The 21,876-nt window shown below is 43.4% G+C and overlaps 1 protein-coding gene across 3 annotated transcripts in view; it reads right to left on the bottom strand.

Moving 5' to 3' along the window:
- Positions 1-1,594: 1,594 nt before the first annotated feature.
- SGPP2 (sphingosine-1-phosphate phosphatase 2) overlaps positions 1,595-21,876 on the bottom strand; it is a 105,047-nt gene continuing 84,765 nt past the window's right edge. For all 3 annotated transcript variants that reach the window (XM_033959186.1, XM_033959189.1, XM_033959187.1), the window contains one exon: positions 1,595-3,090. In XM_033959186.1, coding sequence (XP_033815077.1) covers positions 2,548-3,090 — 543 coding nt within the window. In that variant the 3' untranslated portion in view covers positions 1,595-2,547. The remainder of the gene's footprint in view (positions 3,091-21,876) is intronic.

Below are 21,876 nucleotides of genomic sequence, written 5' to 3'. Positions count from 1 at the left end.
TAAAAACTGTAATTTTCTTCGGCGCGCGCCTCCGTCTTGCGCTCAGTTGTCGGCGCACGCCTTTGTCTTTCGCGGGGTTGTCTATGAACCAGTATGGGTGGAGCAAACAGAAGAGATGCAACACTCGCTTGGATTTCCTAAAATACACGTGCACATGCACTTATGTACAACTTTTACAGAACAAGATGTACATTTATGCATGAGCTTTAGTGCACTTTTTGGGCTGGCTATGGGACACACAGTCACCTATATTGCCCTTATACGGTAGGCCAAGTACTTCCCAAACCAGGTCCTGGAGGCGCCCCAACCTAGGGTTACCATATTTTTTCTCTGGGAAACCCCGGACACATGACCCTGCCTCATTCTGCCCCAGCCCTGCCCAGTTCCGTTTGTAGCCCCGCCCAAGTTCTGTCCCCAAGCCCCATCCCCACAAAACCTCCTCTCTTCTCTCAGACGAGTTCCAGTCGTGCCTGGAGGGCCCGGAGCATGCATGGATGCGCGTGACGTCAGACGCGCATGTTCAGAGGGCCTCCAGATGTGTCTGGAGCTCGCCGGGTGTTGGAAAGTCTGTCTGGGAGCCCGGTCACGTTCTTTAAAAAGAGGACATGTCTGGGTTTTCCCGGACATCTGGTAACCCTACCCCAGTCAGTCAGGTTTTCAAAATATCCACAATGAACGTGCATGCACTGCCTCCACTGCATGCAAATCTCTCTCAGGCCTCCAGGGCCAGGTTTGGGAACCATTGCAGTAAGTTTAAAGTAGTCTTTTTGGAGGTTCCAGGTAGGCACCTTGTTTTAAAATGACCTGCAATAAGAAAAGGCTGAAAAATGTCCATCAGTTCTTGAGCCATGTCAACGGATACCTACGGACAGAATGGAGGTGGGCTCTAGTTCCCTTTCATTTTTGTCACTAGAGAACCTTTGTTGTGGAGCCATTAACCCTTTCAGGACCAAGGGACATATTTGTCCCATAACTTTAAAATCCTATAAATTTTGATTGGGATAGTCTACAGTTCTAAATTTGATATGTACGGATTCCATATGATACTGCCTTTATGTAAACAAACTGGTTCCGACATTCATTCATTAGCGTCGTTGCTAGATTGACGAGAAGATTCACTTGCCACACTGTCCATAAGCCAGAAGTGTGATTTTTTTTTAAATAAAAATAATGATATTTCACAAAAAAAAATCAATTTTTTGGCATCTGCAAGCCCTTTTTACCATAAAAATGTCGTCAAAACCACAAAAATTGGCCTACGATCCTTATGGTCCTGAAAGGGTTAATATAGTCACTGGTGCTATGAAATGCAAAAACTAAAACAAGCATTATGCAGGTGAGCCATGTGAGGAGGGCCTTGGGTGTCTGTAGGACGCAGCAGGATTAATTATTCTTTCACCAAAGCATTAATAATTAACAGAAGCCCCTCCCCCTTCAAAAAAGGAGGGCAAAAAAAAAAAAGCATACAGGATCAAATCCGAAGCCAGCGCTACCAGCAGAATAATTTGCTGGAGCTAGGGTGGTAGCCACTCAAAATTTGCTAGGCAGTTGATATTTTAATTGCACCAGATTTCTAGTACTGAAAAGCTTCCACCATATTTCTGCATCAGCTTTAATATAATTGAACAATTGTCCTATTTAAGTAGCAGCATAAAGTGTAACACATATTATCACACCAGAACAACAGTGTCAATATGTCACTCTCAAAATCCCTGAAGACCTAATTGAACAGAGGTCATGCAGGATGTCAAATATGGCCATAATCCCTGAACTTACTAGAGCTCTCTGTATTTATTGCTCATTTGAGCTCTGCCCAAGACCCAGCACGAGACTCCCAGGTTCATAGGTCATATTTTTTTTTAAATACTGTTCCCTCTCCCATCTTTGTCCATTGGTTTATACATGGTCCAGAGTCATTTAGAAAGTTAATACTATCCTTAAAAGCAGCAGTTTGTATTTCAGAAGGCTGGCTAAATTAGTATTTAAATGAAGTTATGACTTCGGCAAGCTGAAAAAAAACCATACATACCTGAAAATCAAAGTTTTAACAGTGATTCTGCAAGGCTTTCCGTTTCCAGTGTACAGTATACTCCCATGAATTTGCAGCTCTGAATTTGCGGTCTCAGTCATTCGCGGTCCCCCTCCCCCCTCTCGGGGCAGCCAATAGCTGGAAAGTTCACATCTCCTCAATCAATCCTGACAGAAGGAGAACCGCGAATGACAGATGAGCCCCATGCGAGGTGAGAGTGCGGGCCGGAGCCAGAGAGGGGGAGGCGTGGCGAGAGGTTTAGGTCACTGGCCGTGATGAGGGGATGCAACTGCAAGAACTTCCTGCAGGACAACTGGCTGCTCATGCTTTAAACCGCGTCTGATATGCGCGGTTTTTCCAAATTCGCAGGCATTTCAAGAACGGAACCCATGCGAATTTTGGGGGAGTACTGTAATAGAAACAGATCAGGACAGACGCATGTTACAGCTGTGTTTTGCATTAGAGAAAGGTGCATCTCTGACATGCTCATTTATATCCAGGTTTTCTACAACTAGAATTTATAATCCAACACTCTTGCAAATCAAGGGCACTACGACTGTAGCACTGAAGCCAATGGCAGAATATGTTACAAACTTGTACGGAACTTCAATTTCCAGACTATGTCTAGCTTCTGTATCCTTAACAGAAACCTTGTGCCACAAGCATAATAATTCAAGGGAAAGACTTTTTACAACTTGCCGTGTGAATATAAGAACACACATTCCCAATAGGAACCTCACTAGGATCAGCACTAGCAAGTCAATAGTTACTGGAGGAATGACGAATGGAGGGGATCCAATAGGCTCATAGATTCTTCCAGATTGGTAATTCAGCCAGTCTCCAATGTTTGTCCCAGCAGCTACGCCCAAGATGGTGGTTGTGTCTGCTCTGGTAGGGCTATAATGGTCGAGCTTAGGATAGTTATAGCCCATAAGGAAAGGCACCACCATGAAGAAGAGAGGGCAGAAAGGACTGGTCAAAAGTAGGTAGTCTGTGATGTCCCAAAAGGGATAAGTCATGGCTATGATGAGGGCGGCAGCCAGTGCTCCACATATCACATCCTGGAGAACAAAACATACAGAACTGGTTCAAACACCAAAACTAATAAACAAAAAATGAGCTTGGATGGCAACTTCAGCATTTGGAACCTAGGACAATACCAGGTGGACTTTACAGTTTATGACCCAGAAATATCAAAGAAGAGACAAATTCATTTAATCATGTATTTTTAATGGATATAACTATTGGGCAGACTAGATGGACTGTTCAAGTCTTTATCTGCTGTCATTTACTATGTTATGCAAACCAATACTAATAAACTGGCAGAAAAAAAAGTCACCAATTCTTGAGAAATAGGGAAGGCCTAGTTAATTAAGTTCATAATATTTACTCAATGAGCCCAGTAACAAACATAACCCCCCTTTTACAAAACTGCGCTAGCATTTTTAACTCTGGTCGCGGTGGTAACAACTCCAATGCTCACAGGAATTCCATGAGCGTTGGAGCCATTACCGCTGTGGCCAGTGCTAAAAACGCTAGCGCGGTTTTGTAAAAAGGGGGATAATGTCCACCAATCAATGTTTCGTGTTGAATCTCAGCAATAACATCACAAAGGTTTAACAAGTAACAATTCAAAATTTTTTACATAAAAAATAATTTTTTTGATAGGAGATCCTCTGGACCTGTAGTGAACTAGAGGTCCAGAAGATTCAACTAATGAATGCTTTTTGAGCAAAATAATGTAGAGATTAATGAAATAAAGGAGGCCAGTGATGACATTAGTGGTGATGGGTGGAGTGGACTGAGTTCTCCTAGCATAGGGTCTCCTAGCAACAAAAAAATTATATTTATGTAAAAGATTTTTGAATTTTTTTTGTTAACCTTTTTGATGTTATTGCCAAGATTCAACATGCAATATTGATTACTGGACAGATAATATTTGTTTACTATGGCCCTCTTTTACTCAGCTGTGGTAGAGGTTTCTACCGCAGCCTAGGGCGCTAAATACTCCCACTGCCCATAGGAAATCTATGAGTGTTGGAGCATTTAGCGCTCTGGGCCGTGGAAAAACCCCTCTTATTGTGGTTTAGTAAAAGGGGAAGGGGGTATGTTTGAATGGGATCTGCCCTATGCTAACAGAAATTTTCCCAACCACTGTTCCCTCTAAGTCAGTGGTTTTCAACCATTCTTTTGTTGTGACACATATGAACACTATCTGCCAACTGTGCGACACTGAACACCAAGGCCCTTTTTTTACTAAGCAACGGTAGAAGTTTCTACCGGAGCCCAGGCCACTAAATGCTCTGACAATCATAGCAATTCTATGAGCGTTGAAGCACTTAGTGCTCCGAGCTGCGGTTGAAACCTCTACCATGGCTTAGTAAAAGGAGGTAGGGGGGAGGGGGTAAAACTCATAGCTGAATAAAAATTCAAAATATTTCATTGTTAAAAATGATGAAATATAGACTCGTAAAATATTCTTAAATAGAATTTGTTTTCAAAAGTTTTGATCTTCATTTTATCAATGAGAACTCTGGGACTGATGAGTTGCATGTAGTTTTCCTATCTACATTTCTCCCTCCGTATTCGCGGTTTCAGCAATTGCGGTTTTGATTAGTCACGGTTTTTAGCTTGCTGGCTCCTCCCCCAAATTACATCAGCCTGCATAGAGAAATCTCTGATTCCAAGCGTTTACAGAGAAAATCGCCGATTCCCAGCATTTTCTTCACCGTGTTTTGCCTCTCCTTCAGGAAAAGGCCAGGTCTCCCACCATGTTATTCACGATTTCACCATATTCATGATGGTTTTTAATAGAAAACAGCGAAAAACATATGAAAAAGTTATTCACGGTTTTTCTGTATTTGCGGGTCTGTTAATCCCCTATCACAGTGAATAGGGAGGGAGAAGTGTAGTAGACAAATTCATAACCACCTTACCGTTAAGAAACTTTTATCCATTCTAGAGTTTATACAGCTTATCATACATAACATATATTTTCAAATTCTGGTGTCACCTCAACACCAGAATCCCTCTACTGCTAAATACCCTGAAGTAACTAATGGTCAAACTATGTAGCAAACAGAACATATGGACAGCAGACCTGCACCATGGCTACTGGGGACCAATGGCAGCAGAGTAGTTAAGCAGAAATAGGGACAAGCTATATATATTTTAAGGGACATAACTTCCACCTCTTGGGTACACACTGGCTGAGAACCACTGCTCTAAACCAGAGTTTCTCAACTAACCCCTAAGTCTAACAAATATCAACTGAGTACCCCCACCCAAGCTCTGCCCCTGGCCTGCTCAAGCTCTGCTCCGATCCCACCCCCATAATAAAATAGTACTAATCGTAATGCAATTTCTTCTATCCATTTTTCATATACACACAATATAATCTTAACAACGTATAATGGAAACCACAAAATAAAAAAAAAATAATAATCTACACTACATAAAGAAAATGTTATTTATATTTAGGGTTTTTTTTTCAAAGAGGTCAAGGCAGATGACTTTAAAATACTCGTTTGCAATGTCACCTCAGTACCAACTATAGAAAAATAGACAAATATAGTGCAAAATACAGACAGCAGATATAAATTCTCAAAACTTACACATTTTGATCATTAAATTGAAAATAAAATCATTTTTCCTACCTTTGTTGTCTGGTGATTTCACGAGTCTCTGGTTGCACTTCCTTCAGACTGTGCATCCAATATTTCTTTTTTTTTTCTGCCTCCTGCACGCTTCTCCTCCAGACCTCATTCCCTTCCCCAACCAACATCTCTCTCTGTCCATCCACAAGTCCACTTTTCTTCCTCTCTCCTCCACCCCCATTGGCAACATGTCTCCCTCACTGTTCATCTGTCTTTCTATCATTTCCTTCCTTGCTGCAAAGGGAGTGAGGAAAGAGAGAGAGAGACCCATGGTGCATCTCTCCCATCCCCTCTACTGCCACATCCAACATTTCTCCCTCCTCATCCCCTGGATCATGTGCAGCATTTTTCACCACAGCCCACCAGCCCATGCCCATTTCTACTATCACCCCTCTCCAGCACTATGCCACATCTCTCCCCCTTGCATCCCCTTCAATTTGTCACTCTGTTCCCTCTCCACCATCATATCCAACATTTCTCCCTCTCATCCTTCTCTTACCCATGCTTCTCTACCTCTCTCTCTCTCTCTCTCTGCCCAAAAATTTTCTTCTTTCTTCCTTTCCCCATGTCACCATCTTTCCCTCTCACTCATACACTCATACCCATTTGTCCTGCTAGTGCGTCCTTCCTCCCTCCCATCTGTGTCCCATGCTCATGTCCCCCTTCCTGCCTTCCAGCCTTTGTCCCAAATTCCTCCCCTCCTTCTCCCTTTGTCCCACAATCATGTCCCCTCTCTCCCTTACTTGCTACAATGCGCTCGCTCCATTCAGGGCCGTCCAGTTTGGCTGCTCCTTCCTGCCCTTCAGCAGCACAGGGAACCTGCGTCTTTTACATGCTTCACATGGCTGACCCACAAGCCTTCCCTCTGACGTCAGCTCTGATGTTGGAGAGAAGGCTTCCGGGTCAGCCACATGCAGCGTGCAAAAGCCGCTGCCCACTACGCATCCCTATGTGGCTGAAGGCTGGAAGGAGCAGTCCTGAAGGTGGTAACAGGGATCTCCTGCTGACCCTGAAAACTTCCCTCTGATGTCAGCTCTGACATCAGAGGGAAGCCTTTTTGGGTTAGCTTCAGCAGAGGGGGGAATGCAGAAAGGAGGGCATGGGATCCCCGGTGGCGGCGGCGATTAAGGAGGAAGGGGGGGGGGGCAAGAGACCTGCACAGTGTTAGGTAGCTACTTTAGGCCACAGAATGCCAAAGTATGCGTGGCCAACACCAGAAGTGGTGTTAGGCGGGCTAAAGCGGCTACCTAGTCACGATTCATGGCAAGATAGGTAGCTGAAATGTAGGCCCGTAAAACCCTGGCCTATATTTCAGCTGCCTATCTATGCCAGTGATTCCCAATCCTGTCCTGGAGGACCACCAGGCCAATTGGGTTTTCAGGATAGCCCTAATGAATATGCATGGAGCAAATTTGCATGCCTCTCACTTCAATTATAGGCAAAACTCTGTCATGCATATTCATTAGGTCTAGCCTGAAAACCTGATTGGCCTGGTGGTCCTCCAGGACAGGGTTGGGAACCACCGATCTATGCTGCTGCAGGGATCTAAAGTCAGACCTCAGCAGCCATAAGCTGATCGTGGCAAGGGAAGTTATCCCCGATCAGCTGAGTCGGCAGTGCAGCTTCAGGGAGTCCTGCCGGCACAGCTGATTGGGGGGAGGGGGAATACCACTGCCACAATCAGCTGAGCGGCTATGGCAGGAGGGATGTAGGGGGTCAATGTATCATAGTATCTTAAAGGCTTTTTCCAGTTTACGTTGCGCAGAGTAAAAAGGACATGGGGCTTATGCAAGTACACATGAAGAGTGAACACTGTGGTTCAAGTCATATTTTACAGCAAACTCTCTGTTCCCTACCAGCAGTCTGAGGAACTGGGTACAATTCCCGCTGCTGCTTCTTGCGACTCTGGACAGGTCACTTAACCCTCCATTGCCCCAAGTTCAAAATAAGTACTTGTACATAACATATAAATCACTTTGATTGTAACCACAGAAAGATGGTATATCAAGTCCCAGTCCCTTTCCCCTTCAAAGAGGTTAAAGAGAATTTGTTGTAATACTCGTTATCCAGTTGCACTTACAGTTCATCTTTGAGCAGGTCTGAGAGGACTTTTAACAGTTCACCACATTATGCGGTATGTTCAGTAATACTAAAAATTCCATATATTTGCAAAGAAAAATGATTGGGAACCCCTTGGCAAAGAATTTGGCTTTAGAACAGGAGCTAACCTTGTTTGGTTTCCACACCCCCTTCAACTGATCAATGAAACACTCACACTCCCTTTCCAAACAATGGCCTGGATTCTCATCAGGAAGCTCAAAGTTAGGCGGCTTTCGGTGTTCTACCACCACCTAACTTGTTTTAATCGGTGCTAAACAATGCAGTAATTGACTGCATTGTTTAAAATCCAATTAAAAAGTAATTGTAAAAAAGGCACCGCTACATGGCCTCTGGGACCAGCGCCTAGATTCCTGGCAGCTAGTGGTGCATAGTGACGCTGAAGTGGGCCGTTGGCTGCGATTCTGACAGTACTCTAGGTGCCAGAAATGTAGGCCAGTAAAATCCCTGATCTACATTTTTGGCACCTAGGGTCTCATCAAATTGCAATTCTGGAAGCAGCGCCTGTCGTTGATTTGACACACAGCAGGCACCTGTTTTATAGACTCTTGCCATGGCAGGTACCGCTTACAGAATCAGCTCCAGTGTCTCCACTCATGACTACATATGGCACTGCTAGTTCAAGTTCAATTTATTTAATATACCACAAATAAAAAAACCAAGGGTAAATCTAAGCGGTTTACAATAAAAGTTTAAAATAAGTAAATATAAAAATGAAATAGGATAGGGAACATAAAATGCAATTAAACAATCAAACCAACTAGGAAATAAGAGGAAAGGATGGAGTCAGTAGGTTACAATAAACAAAAAAAGGTTGGGGAAAGGGAAGGAATAAGCAATATGGTAAGGGAAAAAAAACTAAAATTAGTTCTGCCCACATTAGTTGCGATAAAGCCAAAAATCAAACTTTAGAGAAAGGTTACCAAGAAGATTAAGAACAGAAAGCCAAGGAGAAATTGTATGCCTTTAATTGTGTCTTGAAATTCACGATGATTTTTCTGAACGGAGATAGCAAGGCAGAGAATTCCAGAGAGTGGGAACCATGACAGAAAATGAAGAATTCCTATGAAAATCAAGGAAGAGTTGGCGGAATGAGGGAACTACTAACAACAACTGTTGTGAAGATCGTAAAGTTCATTGTGGTGAGTATGGAACCAGAAAACCATATAGAAAAGAAGGAAGACCACTCGACAGAATCTGATGAGAAACAATATTATATTTCAAAGAAATGCAAAATGACACCGGTAGGATGTATTCTGAAGTGGTGTGACGTTATCAAACTTAGAACAGCGATGAAGTAATCTTACAGCAGTGTTCTGGACTAATTGTAAACGATGTAACTGATATTTTGGAAGCCCAATGAAAATGGAATTAAAATACTCATGTTTGCTCAAAACGAGGGAATGTATAAGAATACAGAGTGAACTTTGTTGAAGAAATGAGCGAATAGATCGAATTTGTCGGAGAACGTAGAAAGATGAAGAAACCAATGTAACAGAATGAAAACTTAGGGTGTTATCTATTGTTACACTTAAGATTTTGGTTTTGGATGAGAATTCTAAGCGGACTCCTTTCAAGGTGAAATATAGCGTGTGTTCTGATAAATTCTTTGAGGTGAAAAGCAACATTGCTGTCTTTTGAGAATTGACCTTGAGCTTATTTTCAATAAATAGGAGAAACTGTCTTCACACCAGTGAAGAGCAAACAAAGCAACAAAGGTGACCATTTTTTGCATGTTTTATGTAATATGACATATCTATGTTCATTTTTAAATGTTTTTAGAATTTATCAATGTAATAAAGTTTTATTTGTTTATTTAAGGTCAAACTGGGTTATATACAATATAACTGTGTTCATTTTTAAATGTTGTTCATATAACTATGTTTTCAGATGTTTGTGATAAGCTGCTGTACATGTATATGTATATCATATGTGTTTTATTTATATGTTTTATGTTATGGTTCTTTTGTATGAAGAGGATGCCGACATTAGTGTATGTATTTTTTTACGTTCTTTATTAATGTTATATTTAAGACTCCTGAGGCAGGCCCTTGTGATCGTGTCGAGCCCATCTAATATAATAAAAGGCTACTCGCGCATGCACACTCCCATCTGCGTGCATCCGTTTTCCGTGAGGGCATTACAGGTAGGAGTGCGCATGCGCGCGAAGCTAGCTCTCTCTCTCTCTCTCCCTCCCTTCCCAGGCGGATGTCGGCCACGGCGGCTGCTGGCCGCCCGAAGCTCTCTCTCTCTCTCTCTCCCTGCTCTCCACCTCGCGCAAACCTAAATTCAGGGAAAACGGCACTACCGGTAGAAGTTTATTTTTAAGATTAAAAGTGCTGCGGCGGCTCCTCTCATGAGCTGCACCTGCGTCGGAGAACGCTTCCGATGCAGGCAGCGATCTTGAGAGGAACCGCGGCGGCAACTTTAAACTTAAAAATAAACTTCTTCCGGTACTGCCGTTTTTCCTGCTGTACCCTCTCGATCTCCTTAACCACAGTGAGTGCGATGGTAGGCCAGACCGTGGGAAGCAAAGGGGTGGGGGGTGGGGGAAATGCTGCTGCACAGGGATCTGTAGGGGAAGGTAAATACCGCTGCTGCTGCTGCTCAGAGAAGTGGATGGAGAGGGAAATACTGCTGCTGCACAGGGAAGTGAGGTTGGGGGAGGGAAATGCTGCTGCACAGGGAAATGAAGGGGGAGGGAATGTTACATATGGAGCAGGGAGAGAGACAGATAGAAATAAAGACAGACAGACAGAGGGAGGGAGGGAGACAGAAAGAAAGAAAGACACAGGGGCAGGAAGAGGGACAGAAAGACAGACAGAGAAAGGGGGTCAGGGAGAGAGAAATACAGCAGGAGGTAGAGAGAGAAAGAAAGAAAGACAGACAGACATCTATTCTAGCACCCGTTAATGTTAACGGGCTTAAAGACTAGTCATAAAAGAAAGACACAGGGGCAGGAAGAGGGACAGAAAGACAGACAGAGAAAGGGGGTCAGGGAGAGAGAAATACAGCAGGAGGTAGAGAGAGAGAGAGAAAGAAAGAAAGACAGAAAGACATCTATTCTAGCACCCGTTAATGTTAACAGGCTTAAAGACTAGTCATAATATAAGAGACTGCACACCAATTGGTCACCTTTGTTGTTTTGTTTGCTTATTTTCAGTAAGCCAGTCTGCAACGGCATCCAACTTTGCAGAAATTGATGAGTAGGATACAAGATAATGTGTATCCAGGGAAAAAGATAAGCTGAATGTTGTCTGCGCAAATGTAGAATGCAAAACCCAGAGACTGGAGAATACGAGTGAGCGGGGCGAGGAAAATAATAAACAAAGTCACAGTGCTACCTGCTAACATGCTATTAAAGTTATAGCCGTATACAGTTATATTAGCCTTCATGCTGTTTAGAAAAGTTTTAATAAATTCCCTCAGATCAAGAACCTTACCCACACCCCGTTTGATCTCTTCCCACACCCCTAGTGTGGGCATCACTGATTAAGACCCCCTGCCTTTGAACATGGTACCTGGTTTTCTCCATGCTGATATTCTGCAGGAGATTAGGGAAAGCTACAATTGCAGCATCCCCAACTCCCACCCGGAGACCCACAATTTAGCAGTAAACAAGTCTAAGAAGCTTCATTTTAATTCAAGAGTGTGTGCCACAGTCTGAAGTAGCACTGTGCATCCACCAAACCTCATCACAGCCACCCTTGCATCTTCTCACCCCCAGACTGACCTTACACACCTGCAGCAAAACGTAGTGCAGCTGAAACCATGCTGCTAAGCTACAGTGCTTTTTAATGCATGAACATCTTAATAGGCCAATGTCTCTACAGGAAAGGGAAAAAAAAAACATTTAGAAGGCATATGCCAACCAGCTTAACGCAAACAGATGTAGCCAAAAGAAAAACACAACTGAACTGGAAATGTTAGTGAAGCAAAACAAATGTGAAACTTCAGGCAAAGGTGTGCTAGCTAGAAAAACTCCATAGGGCCAGAGAAGACAACGTACGTAGAGTTTTGATGATCTTTATGCTAATATGCCTGCTGCGACTTTCACAAAAGTTAGCACTCCGTAGCCTTTCAAGCTAATTACACCTAGGTCAAAATTGAGCTGAAGGCAAAGAACATTATTAGTCATGGGATACAGCTGTCAGCATGTCAATAATCACAAACACCTAGTGTACCGGAATGTAAGTCACCTTGAGCTACAATGGAAAGGCATGAGTCAAATCTAAATAACCCTATGGCTGCAGGCACTTATATAGTGATAAGCAAAAAAAGGGACGTTCAGGGGTCTCCTGAAACCAGCCATCAAAGGACCAGAGGCAGCAGCAGTGCTGCTGGTCAATCAAAAAATTTATTCAGAAACCAAAAAAACTAAATACAGAGAACAAAGAACTGGTATTTCAATATCATCCATATTAAATGAGGCAGAAGGCATTCAGCATTGGTCTCCATACCTAAACAAGGATATAAAACTGCTAGAGAAGATGCAGAGACGAGCAATGAAGCTAGTGAAAGGTATGGAGAACCTGGACTATGAGGAACGACTTAGGAGACTGGGGTTATTCTCCCTTGAGAAGAGGAGACTGCGAGGGGATCTGATCGAGACTTTCAAAATACTGAAAGGATTTGACAAAATGGAGCAGGGAAAGCAGTTATTTACAATGTCCAGTGTGACACGGACAAGAGGACATAGACTGAAGCTGAGGGGGGACAGGTCCAGGACGAATATCAGGAAGTTCTGTTTCACGCAGTGAGTGGTGGACACCTAGAATGCTCTCCCAGAGGAAGTAATTGCAGAATCCACCTTTCTAGGATTTAAGGGTAAACTAGATGCACATCTCCTTAAGAGTGGCATAGAGTGATATGGGTAAGGGTAAATTAGATGCACATCTCCCTTGAGAAGCATACAGTGATATGGGGACTAAAACTATGCCAGAGTCTGATCCGGAGATGGCAATTCTTATGACCCAGTCCCAGGAACCTTTAAGCAGGGCTGGCTCTGTGACTGTAGCACAGGGAAGGGATGTAATGGTGTGCAGCAGGGAGGGGCATTCTTTGAATGGTGGCTGCAGAATGGGCGATTGATGGGACCCAATGATTGTCGAGATAGGGCTGGTTAGGGGAGATATGCGTGTCGGGAACTTTCCATTCAGTAGTTCAGGGCGCCCTGTTTTGGGGAATAGTTTGAAGGTACCTTGGGGTATGGTCGTGGGGCAGGGGTGTCCAAGTCAGGGGACATTAACCCCCTCTTTTACTAAGGCACGCTAGCCAATTTAGTGCATGCTAACGATTAGCGCACACTAAATGCTATAGACGCTTTAGCATTTAACACACGCTAAGTATTAGCGCGTGCTAAATTGATTAGTGCACGCTAAATCAGTTAGCACACCTTAGTAAAAGGACGTCCAAGTGTGAAGATTGTTGGGGAGTTTGGGGCATATGTTAGTGGATAGGGTTCCTTTGTATGGACTTGCACAGCGTGAACTGCCATGGTGTGATGCCAGGATGTATGGGGACCATTGAACTAGTAACATGGCAGGTAGATTTGATGTTTATGGCTTGGGCTATTTCTGTTTGCTATTTGGAATAAAGCTGCGGCCAAGTTTAAACCCTATTAGGTGTTGGTGTTTCTTTGGAGCAATTTGATGGTTTGGGAAAGGAGGTGGTGGGGTTGGGTGCTGGAAGGAAAAATATCATATCCCTGGGTTATAAATATATTACAGATGCTCCTTGTACATGGAAGCAACTGAACAACAGAGGATAAACAAGATTTAGTTCATGTGCCCTTTTAAGAGGGCAAAAGCATTGGTTCACATGTAGAAACAGCCACACCAAGCAGCCAATCATAACACTCAAGGATACAGACTATCAAGTGTGGAAATTAAATATAAAAAAACTGGGAACCCTGCACATGCCACAGAGGTTGCAGAAAAGAATGTAGTGAAAGTTTTGGTTGCTGACGACTGCTGGACTTAAGGGGCGAGTACAATCTGTGTGCATAAATTAAAGTGGAGGATCATGGGGATGACGCTGATGGACCTTATTAGGACTAGCACAAAACCGCTTTCTTTTTAGAGAATGACACGGTGACAAAATTCAACACCATTCCCGTCCCCGCAGGAAACTATCTTCATGTCATTCTTTAAGGAGAGAGGGAAGAATCAGAGTATGAATGGCCACAACCACTGACCCTCAAGCTTTGCTCTGAAGAATGCTGGTGTAGAAGGATTGAGGTTGAGATAGACACTACAGAATGACAGTCTCTGGTATCCAGAGCAGATATTGTGATGTCATAATGCCTCATTCCACCAGTGCCTAAGAGCCAGTCACATCAGTGATGTCACAATGGCTTCATTATCCTTGGCTCACATAAGAATCAGAGTATGAATGGCCGCAACCACTGACTCTCAAGCTTTGCTTTGAAGAATGCTGGTGTAGAAGGACTGAGGTTGAAATAGACACTAGAAATGGGATTATTTCCTGCGGTTATCCGCAGGGACGGGAACGGTGATGAATTTTGTCACCGTGTCATTCTCTAATCTGTAATTCATCAAGTTACTAGGACTTGAACATGAGTGGTTGGCACCTAACAAACATGGACTGAACATTTTTCCCATTTCCACACAGCATTAAAAACCTATCTATTCAAGTTGGCATATTCCTCATAACGACTGATCTGGATCATGGACCTACGATGGGACTGTCCTGTGGTGCTGAAGAACGATAGCCATACTACCTGATTGTGACTGTCCTTTCTTTATACGGCGTTCCGCTTTTAAATGTATTTATTGTAAATCACCCTGACTTGAACTGCATAAATGGCAGTATATAAAATTTAATAAGCGATAAACAATCTGATCTCTATATCAGACATTTTGACTCCTGAGGCAGGCACTACTTTTCCGAAACATGGTTCAGTGTCAAGTCATTTTTTCAAAAACCCGACGTGGTTTTGATAGTCCACTGCCATGCTCCTACTTCTTTTTTGGACTATTTTAGGAGTTAGTATTCCATAATCTGAGTGTGCAAATAGCTCTTACATTTAGGTGCTCATATATAGAACAAGGAGGTAAATGTGTTGTGACATACATGCCAAAGTGCTATTGCAACACAGTGACAAAATACCTTTACACCCTGGCCTCTTACATGAGATGGAAGTAGGTACAGATTAAACACAAAAGAACATACCTCCCAGAACCTTTCTCTTTTATAGAAATGGGAAAATATTTTTGATCTGTAGTTAACAAATTTCATATATTTCAAGTGTGACATGTTAGTAATTAATGTTAGGGTCTGTTTGCTTAAGAACATAAGAATAGCCATACTGGGTCCATCAAGCCCAGTAGCCTGTTCTCAAGGTGCCCAATCCAGGCCCCTAGTACCTGGCCAAAACCCAAGGAGTAGCAACATTCTATGCTACCGATCCAGGGCAAGCAGTGGCTTCCCCCCATGTCTTTCTCAATAACAGACTATGGACTTTTCCTCCAGGAAATTGTCCAAATCTTTCTTAAAACCAGCTACATTAACCGCTCTTACTACAACCTCTGGTAATGCATTCCAGAGCCTAACTATTCTCTGAGTGACAAAATATTTCCTCCTATTGGTTTTAAAAGTATTTCCCTGTAACTTCATCGAGTGACCCCTAGTCTTTGTAATTTTTGACGGAGTGAAAAAATCGATCCACTTGTACCCGTTCTACTCCACTCAGGACTTAAATAATATCTCACGCATAGATTTTTGGATATGTGAAATATAAATGTTTTAATTAATAAATAGTATCTATTAAAAAAATGTACACCACACAAGCTAGTCCCCTACCTCTCCCAGTAAACACACAAATACAATTATTATAAAGAAACACACATATGTAAGTGACAGCTGTTATTTTGTAAGTCTAACATTTGCAACAAATGTCTGGAGCAACTATGATCTAACCTTAGCAAAAACAACCAAAGCTTTTATAGTTATAATGAAGATTAAACAGGTCTTGCCCAGCCATAATTTTCACATATTTAATCTACAAAGAGGTATTGAACTGGAGCTCATGAATACCACAGCTCTCACTAGGATTATTCTGCAACTCTTGTACATACAAAGGCGTTTCAATAAATTATTTACAACTACGAATGTCAGATGATCAGAAGGTAAATATGTTAATATACTCTACGGCATCCAGAATTTAACATTTCTTTGTTTGGATTTACCGTCAGCTCAGTTAGTGACATCAAAAGTCACCTTAAAGCACTTACAATCTTTGCAAAACACAGCTGTACGATTATTATATAAGGGAAGACCATTTGATCACACAGTGCCGCTCCTGAAGCAATTACATTGGTTACTGGTTCAATTTAGAATTCAGTTCAAAATATGTACATTGACTCAAAGTTCTGTATTCTGGTATTCCCAGTTACATATCATCATTAATTATCCACTGTACACCTGCTTCTTCAGGTAACATAGAAACATAGAAATTTGATGGCAGAAAAGGGCTATAGCCCATCAAGTCTGCCCACTCTTCTGACCCACCCCATTAAGTCTGAGTACTAATGACCTAGTTCCTTAACTCTACCCTCGTAGGGATCCCACGTGTATGTCCCATTTATTCTTAAAGTCAAGCACGCTGATGGCCTTGATCATCTGCATTGGAAGCTTGTTCCAGTGATCTACCACCCTTTCTGTGAAGAAATACTTCCTGGTGTCACCATTAAATTTCCCTCCTCTGAGTTTGAGCAGATGCCCCCTTGTGACCGAGGGTCCTTTGGGAAAGAAGATGTCGTCTTCCACCTCGACATGTCCTGTGATGTATTTAAATGTCTCAATCATGTCCCCCCTTTCCCTGCGTTCCTCTAGAGTGTAGAGCTGCAATTTGTTTAGTCTTTCTTCGTACGGGAGACCTTTAAACCCGGAGATCATCCTAGTGGCCATCCGTTGAACCGACTCAACTCTAAGCACGTCTTTATGGTAATGTGGCCTCCAGAATTGCACACAGTATTCCAGATGAGGTCTGACCATGGTTCTGTATAGTGGCATTATGACTTCAGGTTTGCGGCTGATGAAGCTTCTACTGATACATCCCATCATTTGCCTTGCCTTGGATGAGGCCTTCTCTACTTGTTTGGCAGCCTTCATGTCTGCACTGATGATTACTCCCAAGTCTCGTTCTTCTGAAGTCCTAGCTAATGTTTCTCGATTTAAGGTGTAAGTTTTGCATGGATTTCCGCTGCCGAGATGCATGACCTTACATTTCTTAGCATTGAAGCCCAGATGCCATGTCGAGGACCAGTTTTCCAACGTAAGCAGATCCTGCGTCATACTATCCTGCCGATTGTTTTCACTTACTATATTACATATTTTGGCGTCATCAGCGAATAGTGTTACTTTACCCTGAAGCCCTTGTATCAAGTCCCTTATGAATATGTTAAAAAGGAATGGACCCTGGACTGAGCCCTGTGGCACTCCACTGGTCACATCCGATGTCTCAGAAAGGGTGCCGTTGACCACCACCCTCTGAAGTCTACCACTCAGCCAATCATTAACCCATGCAATTAGTGTCTCACCTAACCCCATCGATTTCATCTTGCTTAACAGTCTACGGTGTGGGACGCTGTCAAAAGCTTTACTGAAATCCAAGTACACTATGTCCAGAGATTCTCCCGAGTCTAGCTTCCCTGTTACCCAATCAAAGAAGCTGATAAGATTGGATTGGCATGACCTACCCTTAGTGAATCCATGTTGACTGGGATCCCTTAGATTCCCCTCGTCCAAAATCGTGTCTAATTTTCCTTTAAGTAGTGTTTCCATGAGTTTACACACTATTGATGTGAGACTCACTGGTCTGTAATTCGCAGCCTCTGCTCTGCATCCCTTTTTGTGCAGAGGAACGACGTTGGCTGTTTTCCAGTCCAGGGGGACTCTTCCCTTACTTAGGGAGAGATTGAAGAGCATGGCCAACGGTTCCGCCAGTACATCACACAGCTCTCTGAGCACTCTTGGGTGCAATTTGTCCGGTCCCATGGCTTTGCTCACCTTGAGTCTTAACAGTTCGCTGTAAACCTCAGCTGGCGTGAATTCAAAATTCTTGAATGGGTCTTCCTTGCTTTGCTTTGCTTCCAGCTGTGGCCCGTGCCCTGGTGCCTCGCAGGTATAGACTGAGCAGAAGTAATCATTCAGTAGACTGGCTTTATCGGAATCTGTTTCCACATAATTCCCGTCTGGTGTTCTAAGGCGTACAATCCGTTTGTGTTCTTTTTCCTGTCACTGATATACCTGAAGAAGGATTTGTCCCCTTTCTTAATGTTCTTTGCTAGAGTTTCTTCCACTTGAACTTTGACCTCCCTGACTGCTGTTTTGACCACTGCAGACCTTGTCCTGTATTCGATGTTAGCTTCTTTTTCCCCTGTTCGTTTGTATGAAAGAAACGCTCTTTTCTTCTCCTTGACGAGGTACGAGACCTCATCAGTGAACCATCGGGGTTTCTTTTTCCTTTGTTGTTTATTTGCCAATTTTATGTAGCGGACAGTTGCCTCGTGAAGGGTCAATTTTAGGGTTGACCACATGGCTTCCACATTATCAGTTGCTTCTTGGGCCTGCAGCGTTTGTTGGACGAAACCTCCCATACGTGCAAAGTCAGTGCCCCGGAAATTGAGTACCCTCGTTTTTGTTTGTGATCTAGGGAAGCCTTTCCTAAGGTTGAACCATACCATGTTATGGTCACTGGTGGCCAACGTTTCTCCCACCGAGACCTCCGAGACGCTTTCCCCGTTCGTAAGTACCAGGTCCAGGATGGCCTGGGCTCTAGTACCATTTGTTTGAGCTGTACTCCCTTCATGGACGTTAATATCCTCCTGCTACCACAAGTCGTCGCTGAGAGTGTGTTCCAGTCTACATCAGGCATGTTGAAGTCCCCTAGCAGAACAACATCCCCCCATAAGGTGATATTCTCAATGTCTTCAATTAATTCTGCGTCCTTGTCCTCCGATTGTCTTGGAGGTCTGTATACCACACCAAGATACAGGCATTTTTCTCCGCCTTTGGCCAGGTTTACCCAGATGGATTCCCCAGTGTATTTGACATCTATGATCCTGGTTGTCTTAGCTTACCCTCTCTGTCTTGGCGAAGCAGGTTGTATCCTGGTATAGTTATATCCCACCCATGAGAGTCTGTGAACCATGTTTCAGATATTGCTACTACGTCTAGGTCTGCATTTACTATTTCTGTTTCCAGCTCTAGAAATCTATTCCCTAGGCTGTGTGCGTTAACATACATAGCTCTCCACTCTTTGTGTTTACTAAACTCCTGTAGAGAGTTACCCATCTGAGTTAAAGTGTCTCCTAGCGAATCTTTAGCAGTAAGGGTACTTACCTCGAACTTAAAATTGGAGTTTTGGTTCACCTCGTCAGGATTGTTACTTACTGCTCCGGTACATAAATGGATACCTATTTTAATATCAACCCTTCCCAAGTCAACACTGAAAGTAGAGATGAGGTGCTGCCAAACAGTAATTACTGCCTATTTGACAGAAAAGACCTGAACCAGGTACATGCTGTGCCACAGATATCTGTTCTGCCAGTCATGCTAGTATACTGTGGCCCAGAGGATCAAAAGTTGCCGAGACATCCAGCTAGGGTTATATTTTTTCCACAAAACCCTGGATGCATGACCCCACCCCATTCCACTCCAGCCCTGCCCCCACACAGTTCTCAGAGAACTACAGTCACGACTGGAGGGCCTGGAGCGTGCACGGATGCGCGCGACATCATCCGCACGTGCTCAGAGGCCCTAAAGACACGGCTGGAGCTCGTCGTGGCTTTCCAAAACCCAGACAAACTGTCAGGTTATGGAAAGCTCTTCCAAGCACCCGGACAGTCCTCTAAAAAGAGGACATGTCCGGGTTTTCCCAGACGTCCGGTAACCCTACCTCCAGCAATACTAACACCAAGGCCGTAAGCTCGAGGTGATAATGCCGCCGTACAGATCCATGGTAAGACCCCATCTAGAATACTGTGTACAATTCTGGAGACCACATTACCAAAAGGATATGCTGAGAGTTGAGTCGGTTCAGCGTATGGCCACCAGGATGGTCGCAGGACTCAAGGACCTTCCGTATGAGGAACGGCTGGTCAAGTTACAGCTATACTCACTTGAGGAACGCAGAGAGAGAGGAGACATGATTTGAGACGTTCAAATATGTCACAGGCCATATCAAAGCAGAAGAAGATCTCTTTTTTCTTAAAGGACCCACGGTAACCAGAGGGCATCCGTTGAGAATCAGGGGAGGGAAATTCCATGGCGACACCAGAAAATATTTCTTCACCGAAAGGGTGGTTGATCGCTGGAATAATCTTCCACAACAGGTAATTGAGGCCAGCAGCGTGCCCGACTAAGAAAAGATGGGATTGGCATGTGGGATCACTTCATGGGCGTAGTTAGAGGGTGGGTCATTGGTGTGGGCAGACTGGATGGGCCGTGGCCCTTTTCTGCCGTCATTTTCTATGTTTCTCTGTTTCTATGATGGTCTCCATTTCCTATATAGGATTGAATCCAGACTAACATGGATCTAGCCAGTTTCTCTCTTCTAGCCAGCTGCTGAGCTGAAAGCAAACAGTTCTATATGTTTTCCTAGAAAAGAGGGCCAGCAAGTTTAATTTTCGTTAGCGATCTTCACCAGGACATTAATGTGGTTAGCAGTTGCTCATTAAAAAGAAGCATTTTGTGGCTCTTTCTACAAGGCTTCTGCTTGCCTGCTGCATTCTTATCTTTGATGGGCAAGATTCAAAGAAGAAGGTAGTTAGTTGATGACCTGCCTCCTTTATTGAGTTAAGAGTCCCATATGTTTGTGTTAGGAGAGCTCCAAATTTGTGTGCTCCTGGCTAACAAACAGGAAACCAAGTGAGACTGCCTGTAAATCCTGGCAGAGCCTATACATTTTGTGAGCAAGTATGCAGCAGACATATTTCACTTCAAATTTTCACATTTCATGTTTAATATATTGCAGTTTAAACAGTTCACCATACAGCTTAGTTTTAAACATGGTGCTTCTGTGGTGGCCTATTTGGACCATTGAGAGAAAGTCAGGCCTGGGGTAAACAATCATAAGGGTCATCATGCCCTGCCACACTATAGATCAGAGTTGAAAGCAGGGATATAGCCAGTAGTCATGTTTGGGAGGGTCCCGGAGATGGACTGGGGGGGGGGGAGGGGGAGGGCAACCATTCCTCTTTGCTCTCTTCCCCTTCTGTCAGTTTTATAGGCAATTAAAATCAATTCTAGTGCAGTAGGTGTCATTCGGGACGGATGAGCAATATCCCAGTGCTCTCGAACCAAGTAAAAGGAATCCACTCCAGCTTTTGAATCCCTCCTCCTTCACTAGAGGGCTCTGTTTCCCCCCCTTCAGTTTTTTTTCTTTCTGCGCGCGAACCGGACAAGATCAAGAGATAAGTACATCTAGAGTTGGACTTTTGGAAACACTTTTCCCAACTTTGTCATCAAAGGGAAGCTTTTCCCTTTGTAACTAAAGATTTTACATCAGTTATCAAATTACTGTAAGGTACACAGTGTTATGTGTTACTGTACATGAGATACAAGCCCTGAAACTAATATAACCGGTTGCCTAACAGGGAGGGTCCGTGACAAGGTAAGTAAATAGAACCACACCTCTAGAAAGTGGAGGAGAAACTAATTTACCCTGCAAAAATGAGTTGTGGTGATAAGAGCTATTCATTATCTTCATGTACCCTGCAGTGTGACATGGAGAGAAGGTGAAAAACAATTTAAAAGGAAGGTCAAGAAATGTGCCAAGGGTTACCAAATTATTTCTTACACACGCACAACATTGCTCAGAATTCATGAACAGTAACACTCCTGGATATAGTACAACCCAGGAAATTGAGGCTTATTCTTTAAAAAAGGATTGAGGAAAATGTGTTCTTTAAAATAACATTAAACTTCTACTCCTGTATATGTATGCTAAACCAGTGTCCTGAAAACCCATCTGGCCAGGTGGTCCCTGAGGACTGGGTTGAATACCACTGGTCTACAGTGGTTCCCAACCCTGTCTCTGTCCTGGAG

This window comes from Geotrypetes seraphini, chromosome 9, assembly GCF_902459505.1.
Source record: "Geotrypetes seraphini chromosome 9, aGeoSer1.1, whole genome shotgun sequence".
NCBI classification, from domain to species: domain Eukaryota; kingdom Metazoa; phylum Chordata; class Amphibia; order Gymnophiona; family Dermophiidae; genus Geotrypetes; species Geotrypetes seraphini.
This window is presented reverse-complemented; position numbering and strand designations above follow the sequence as displayed.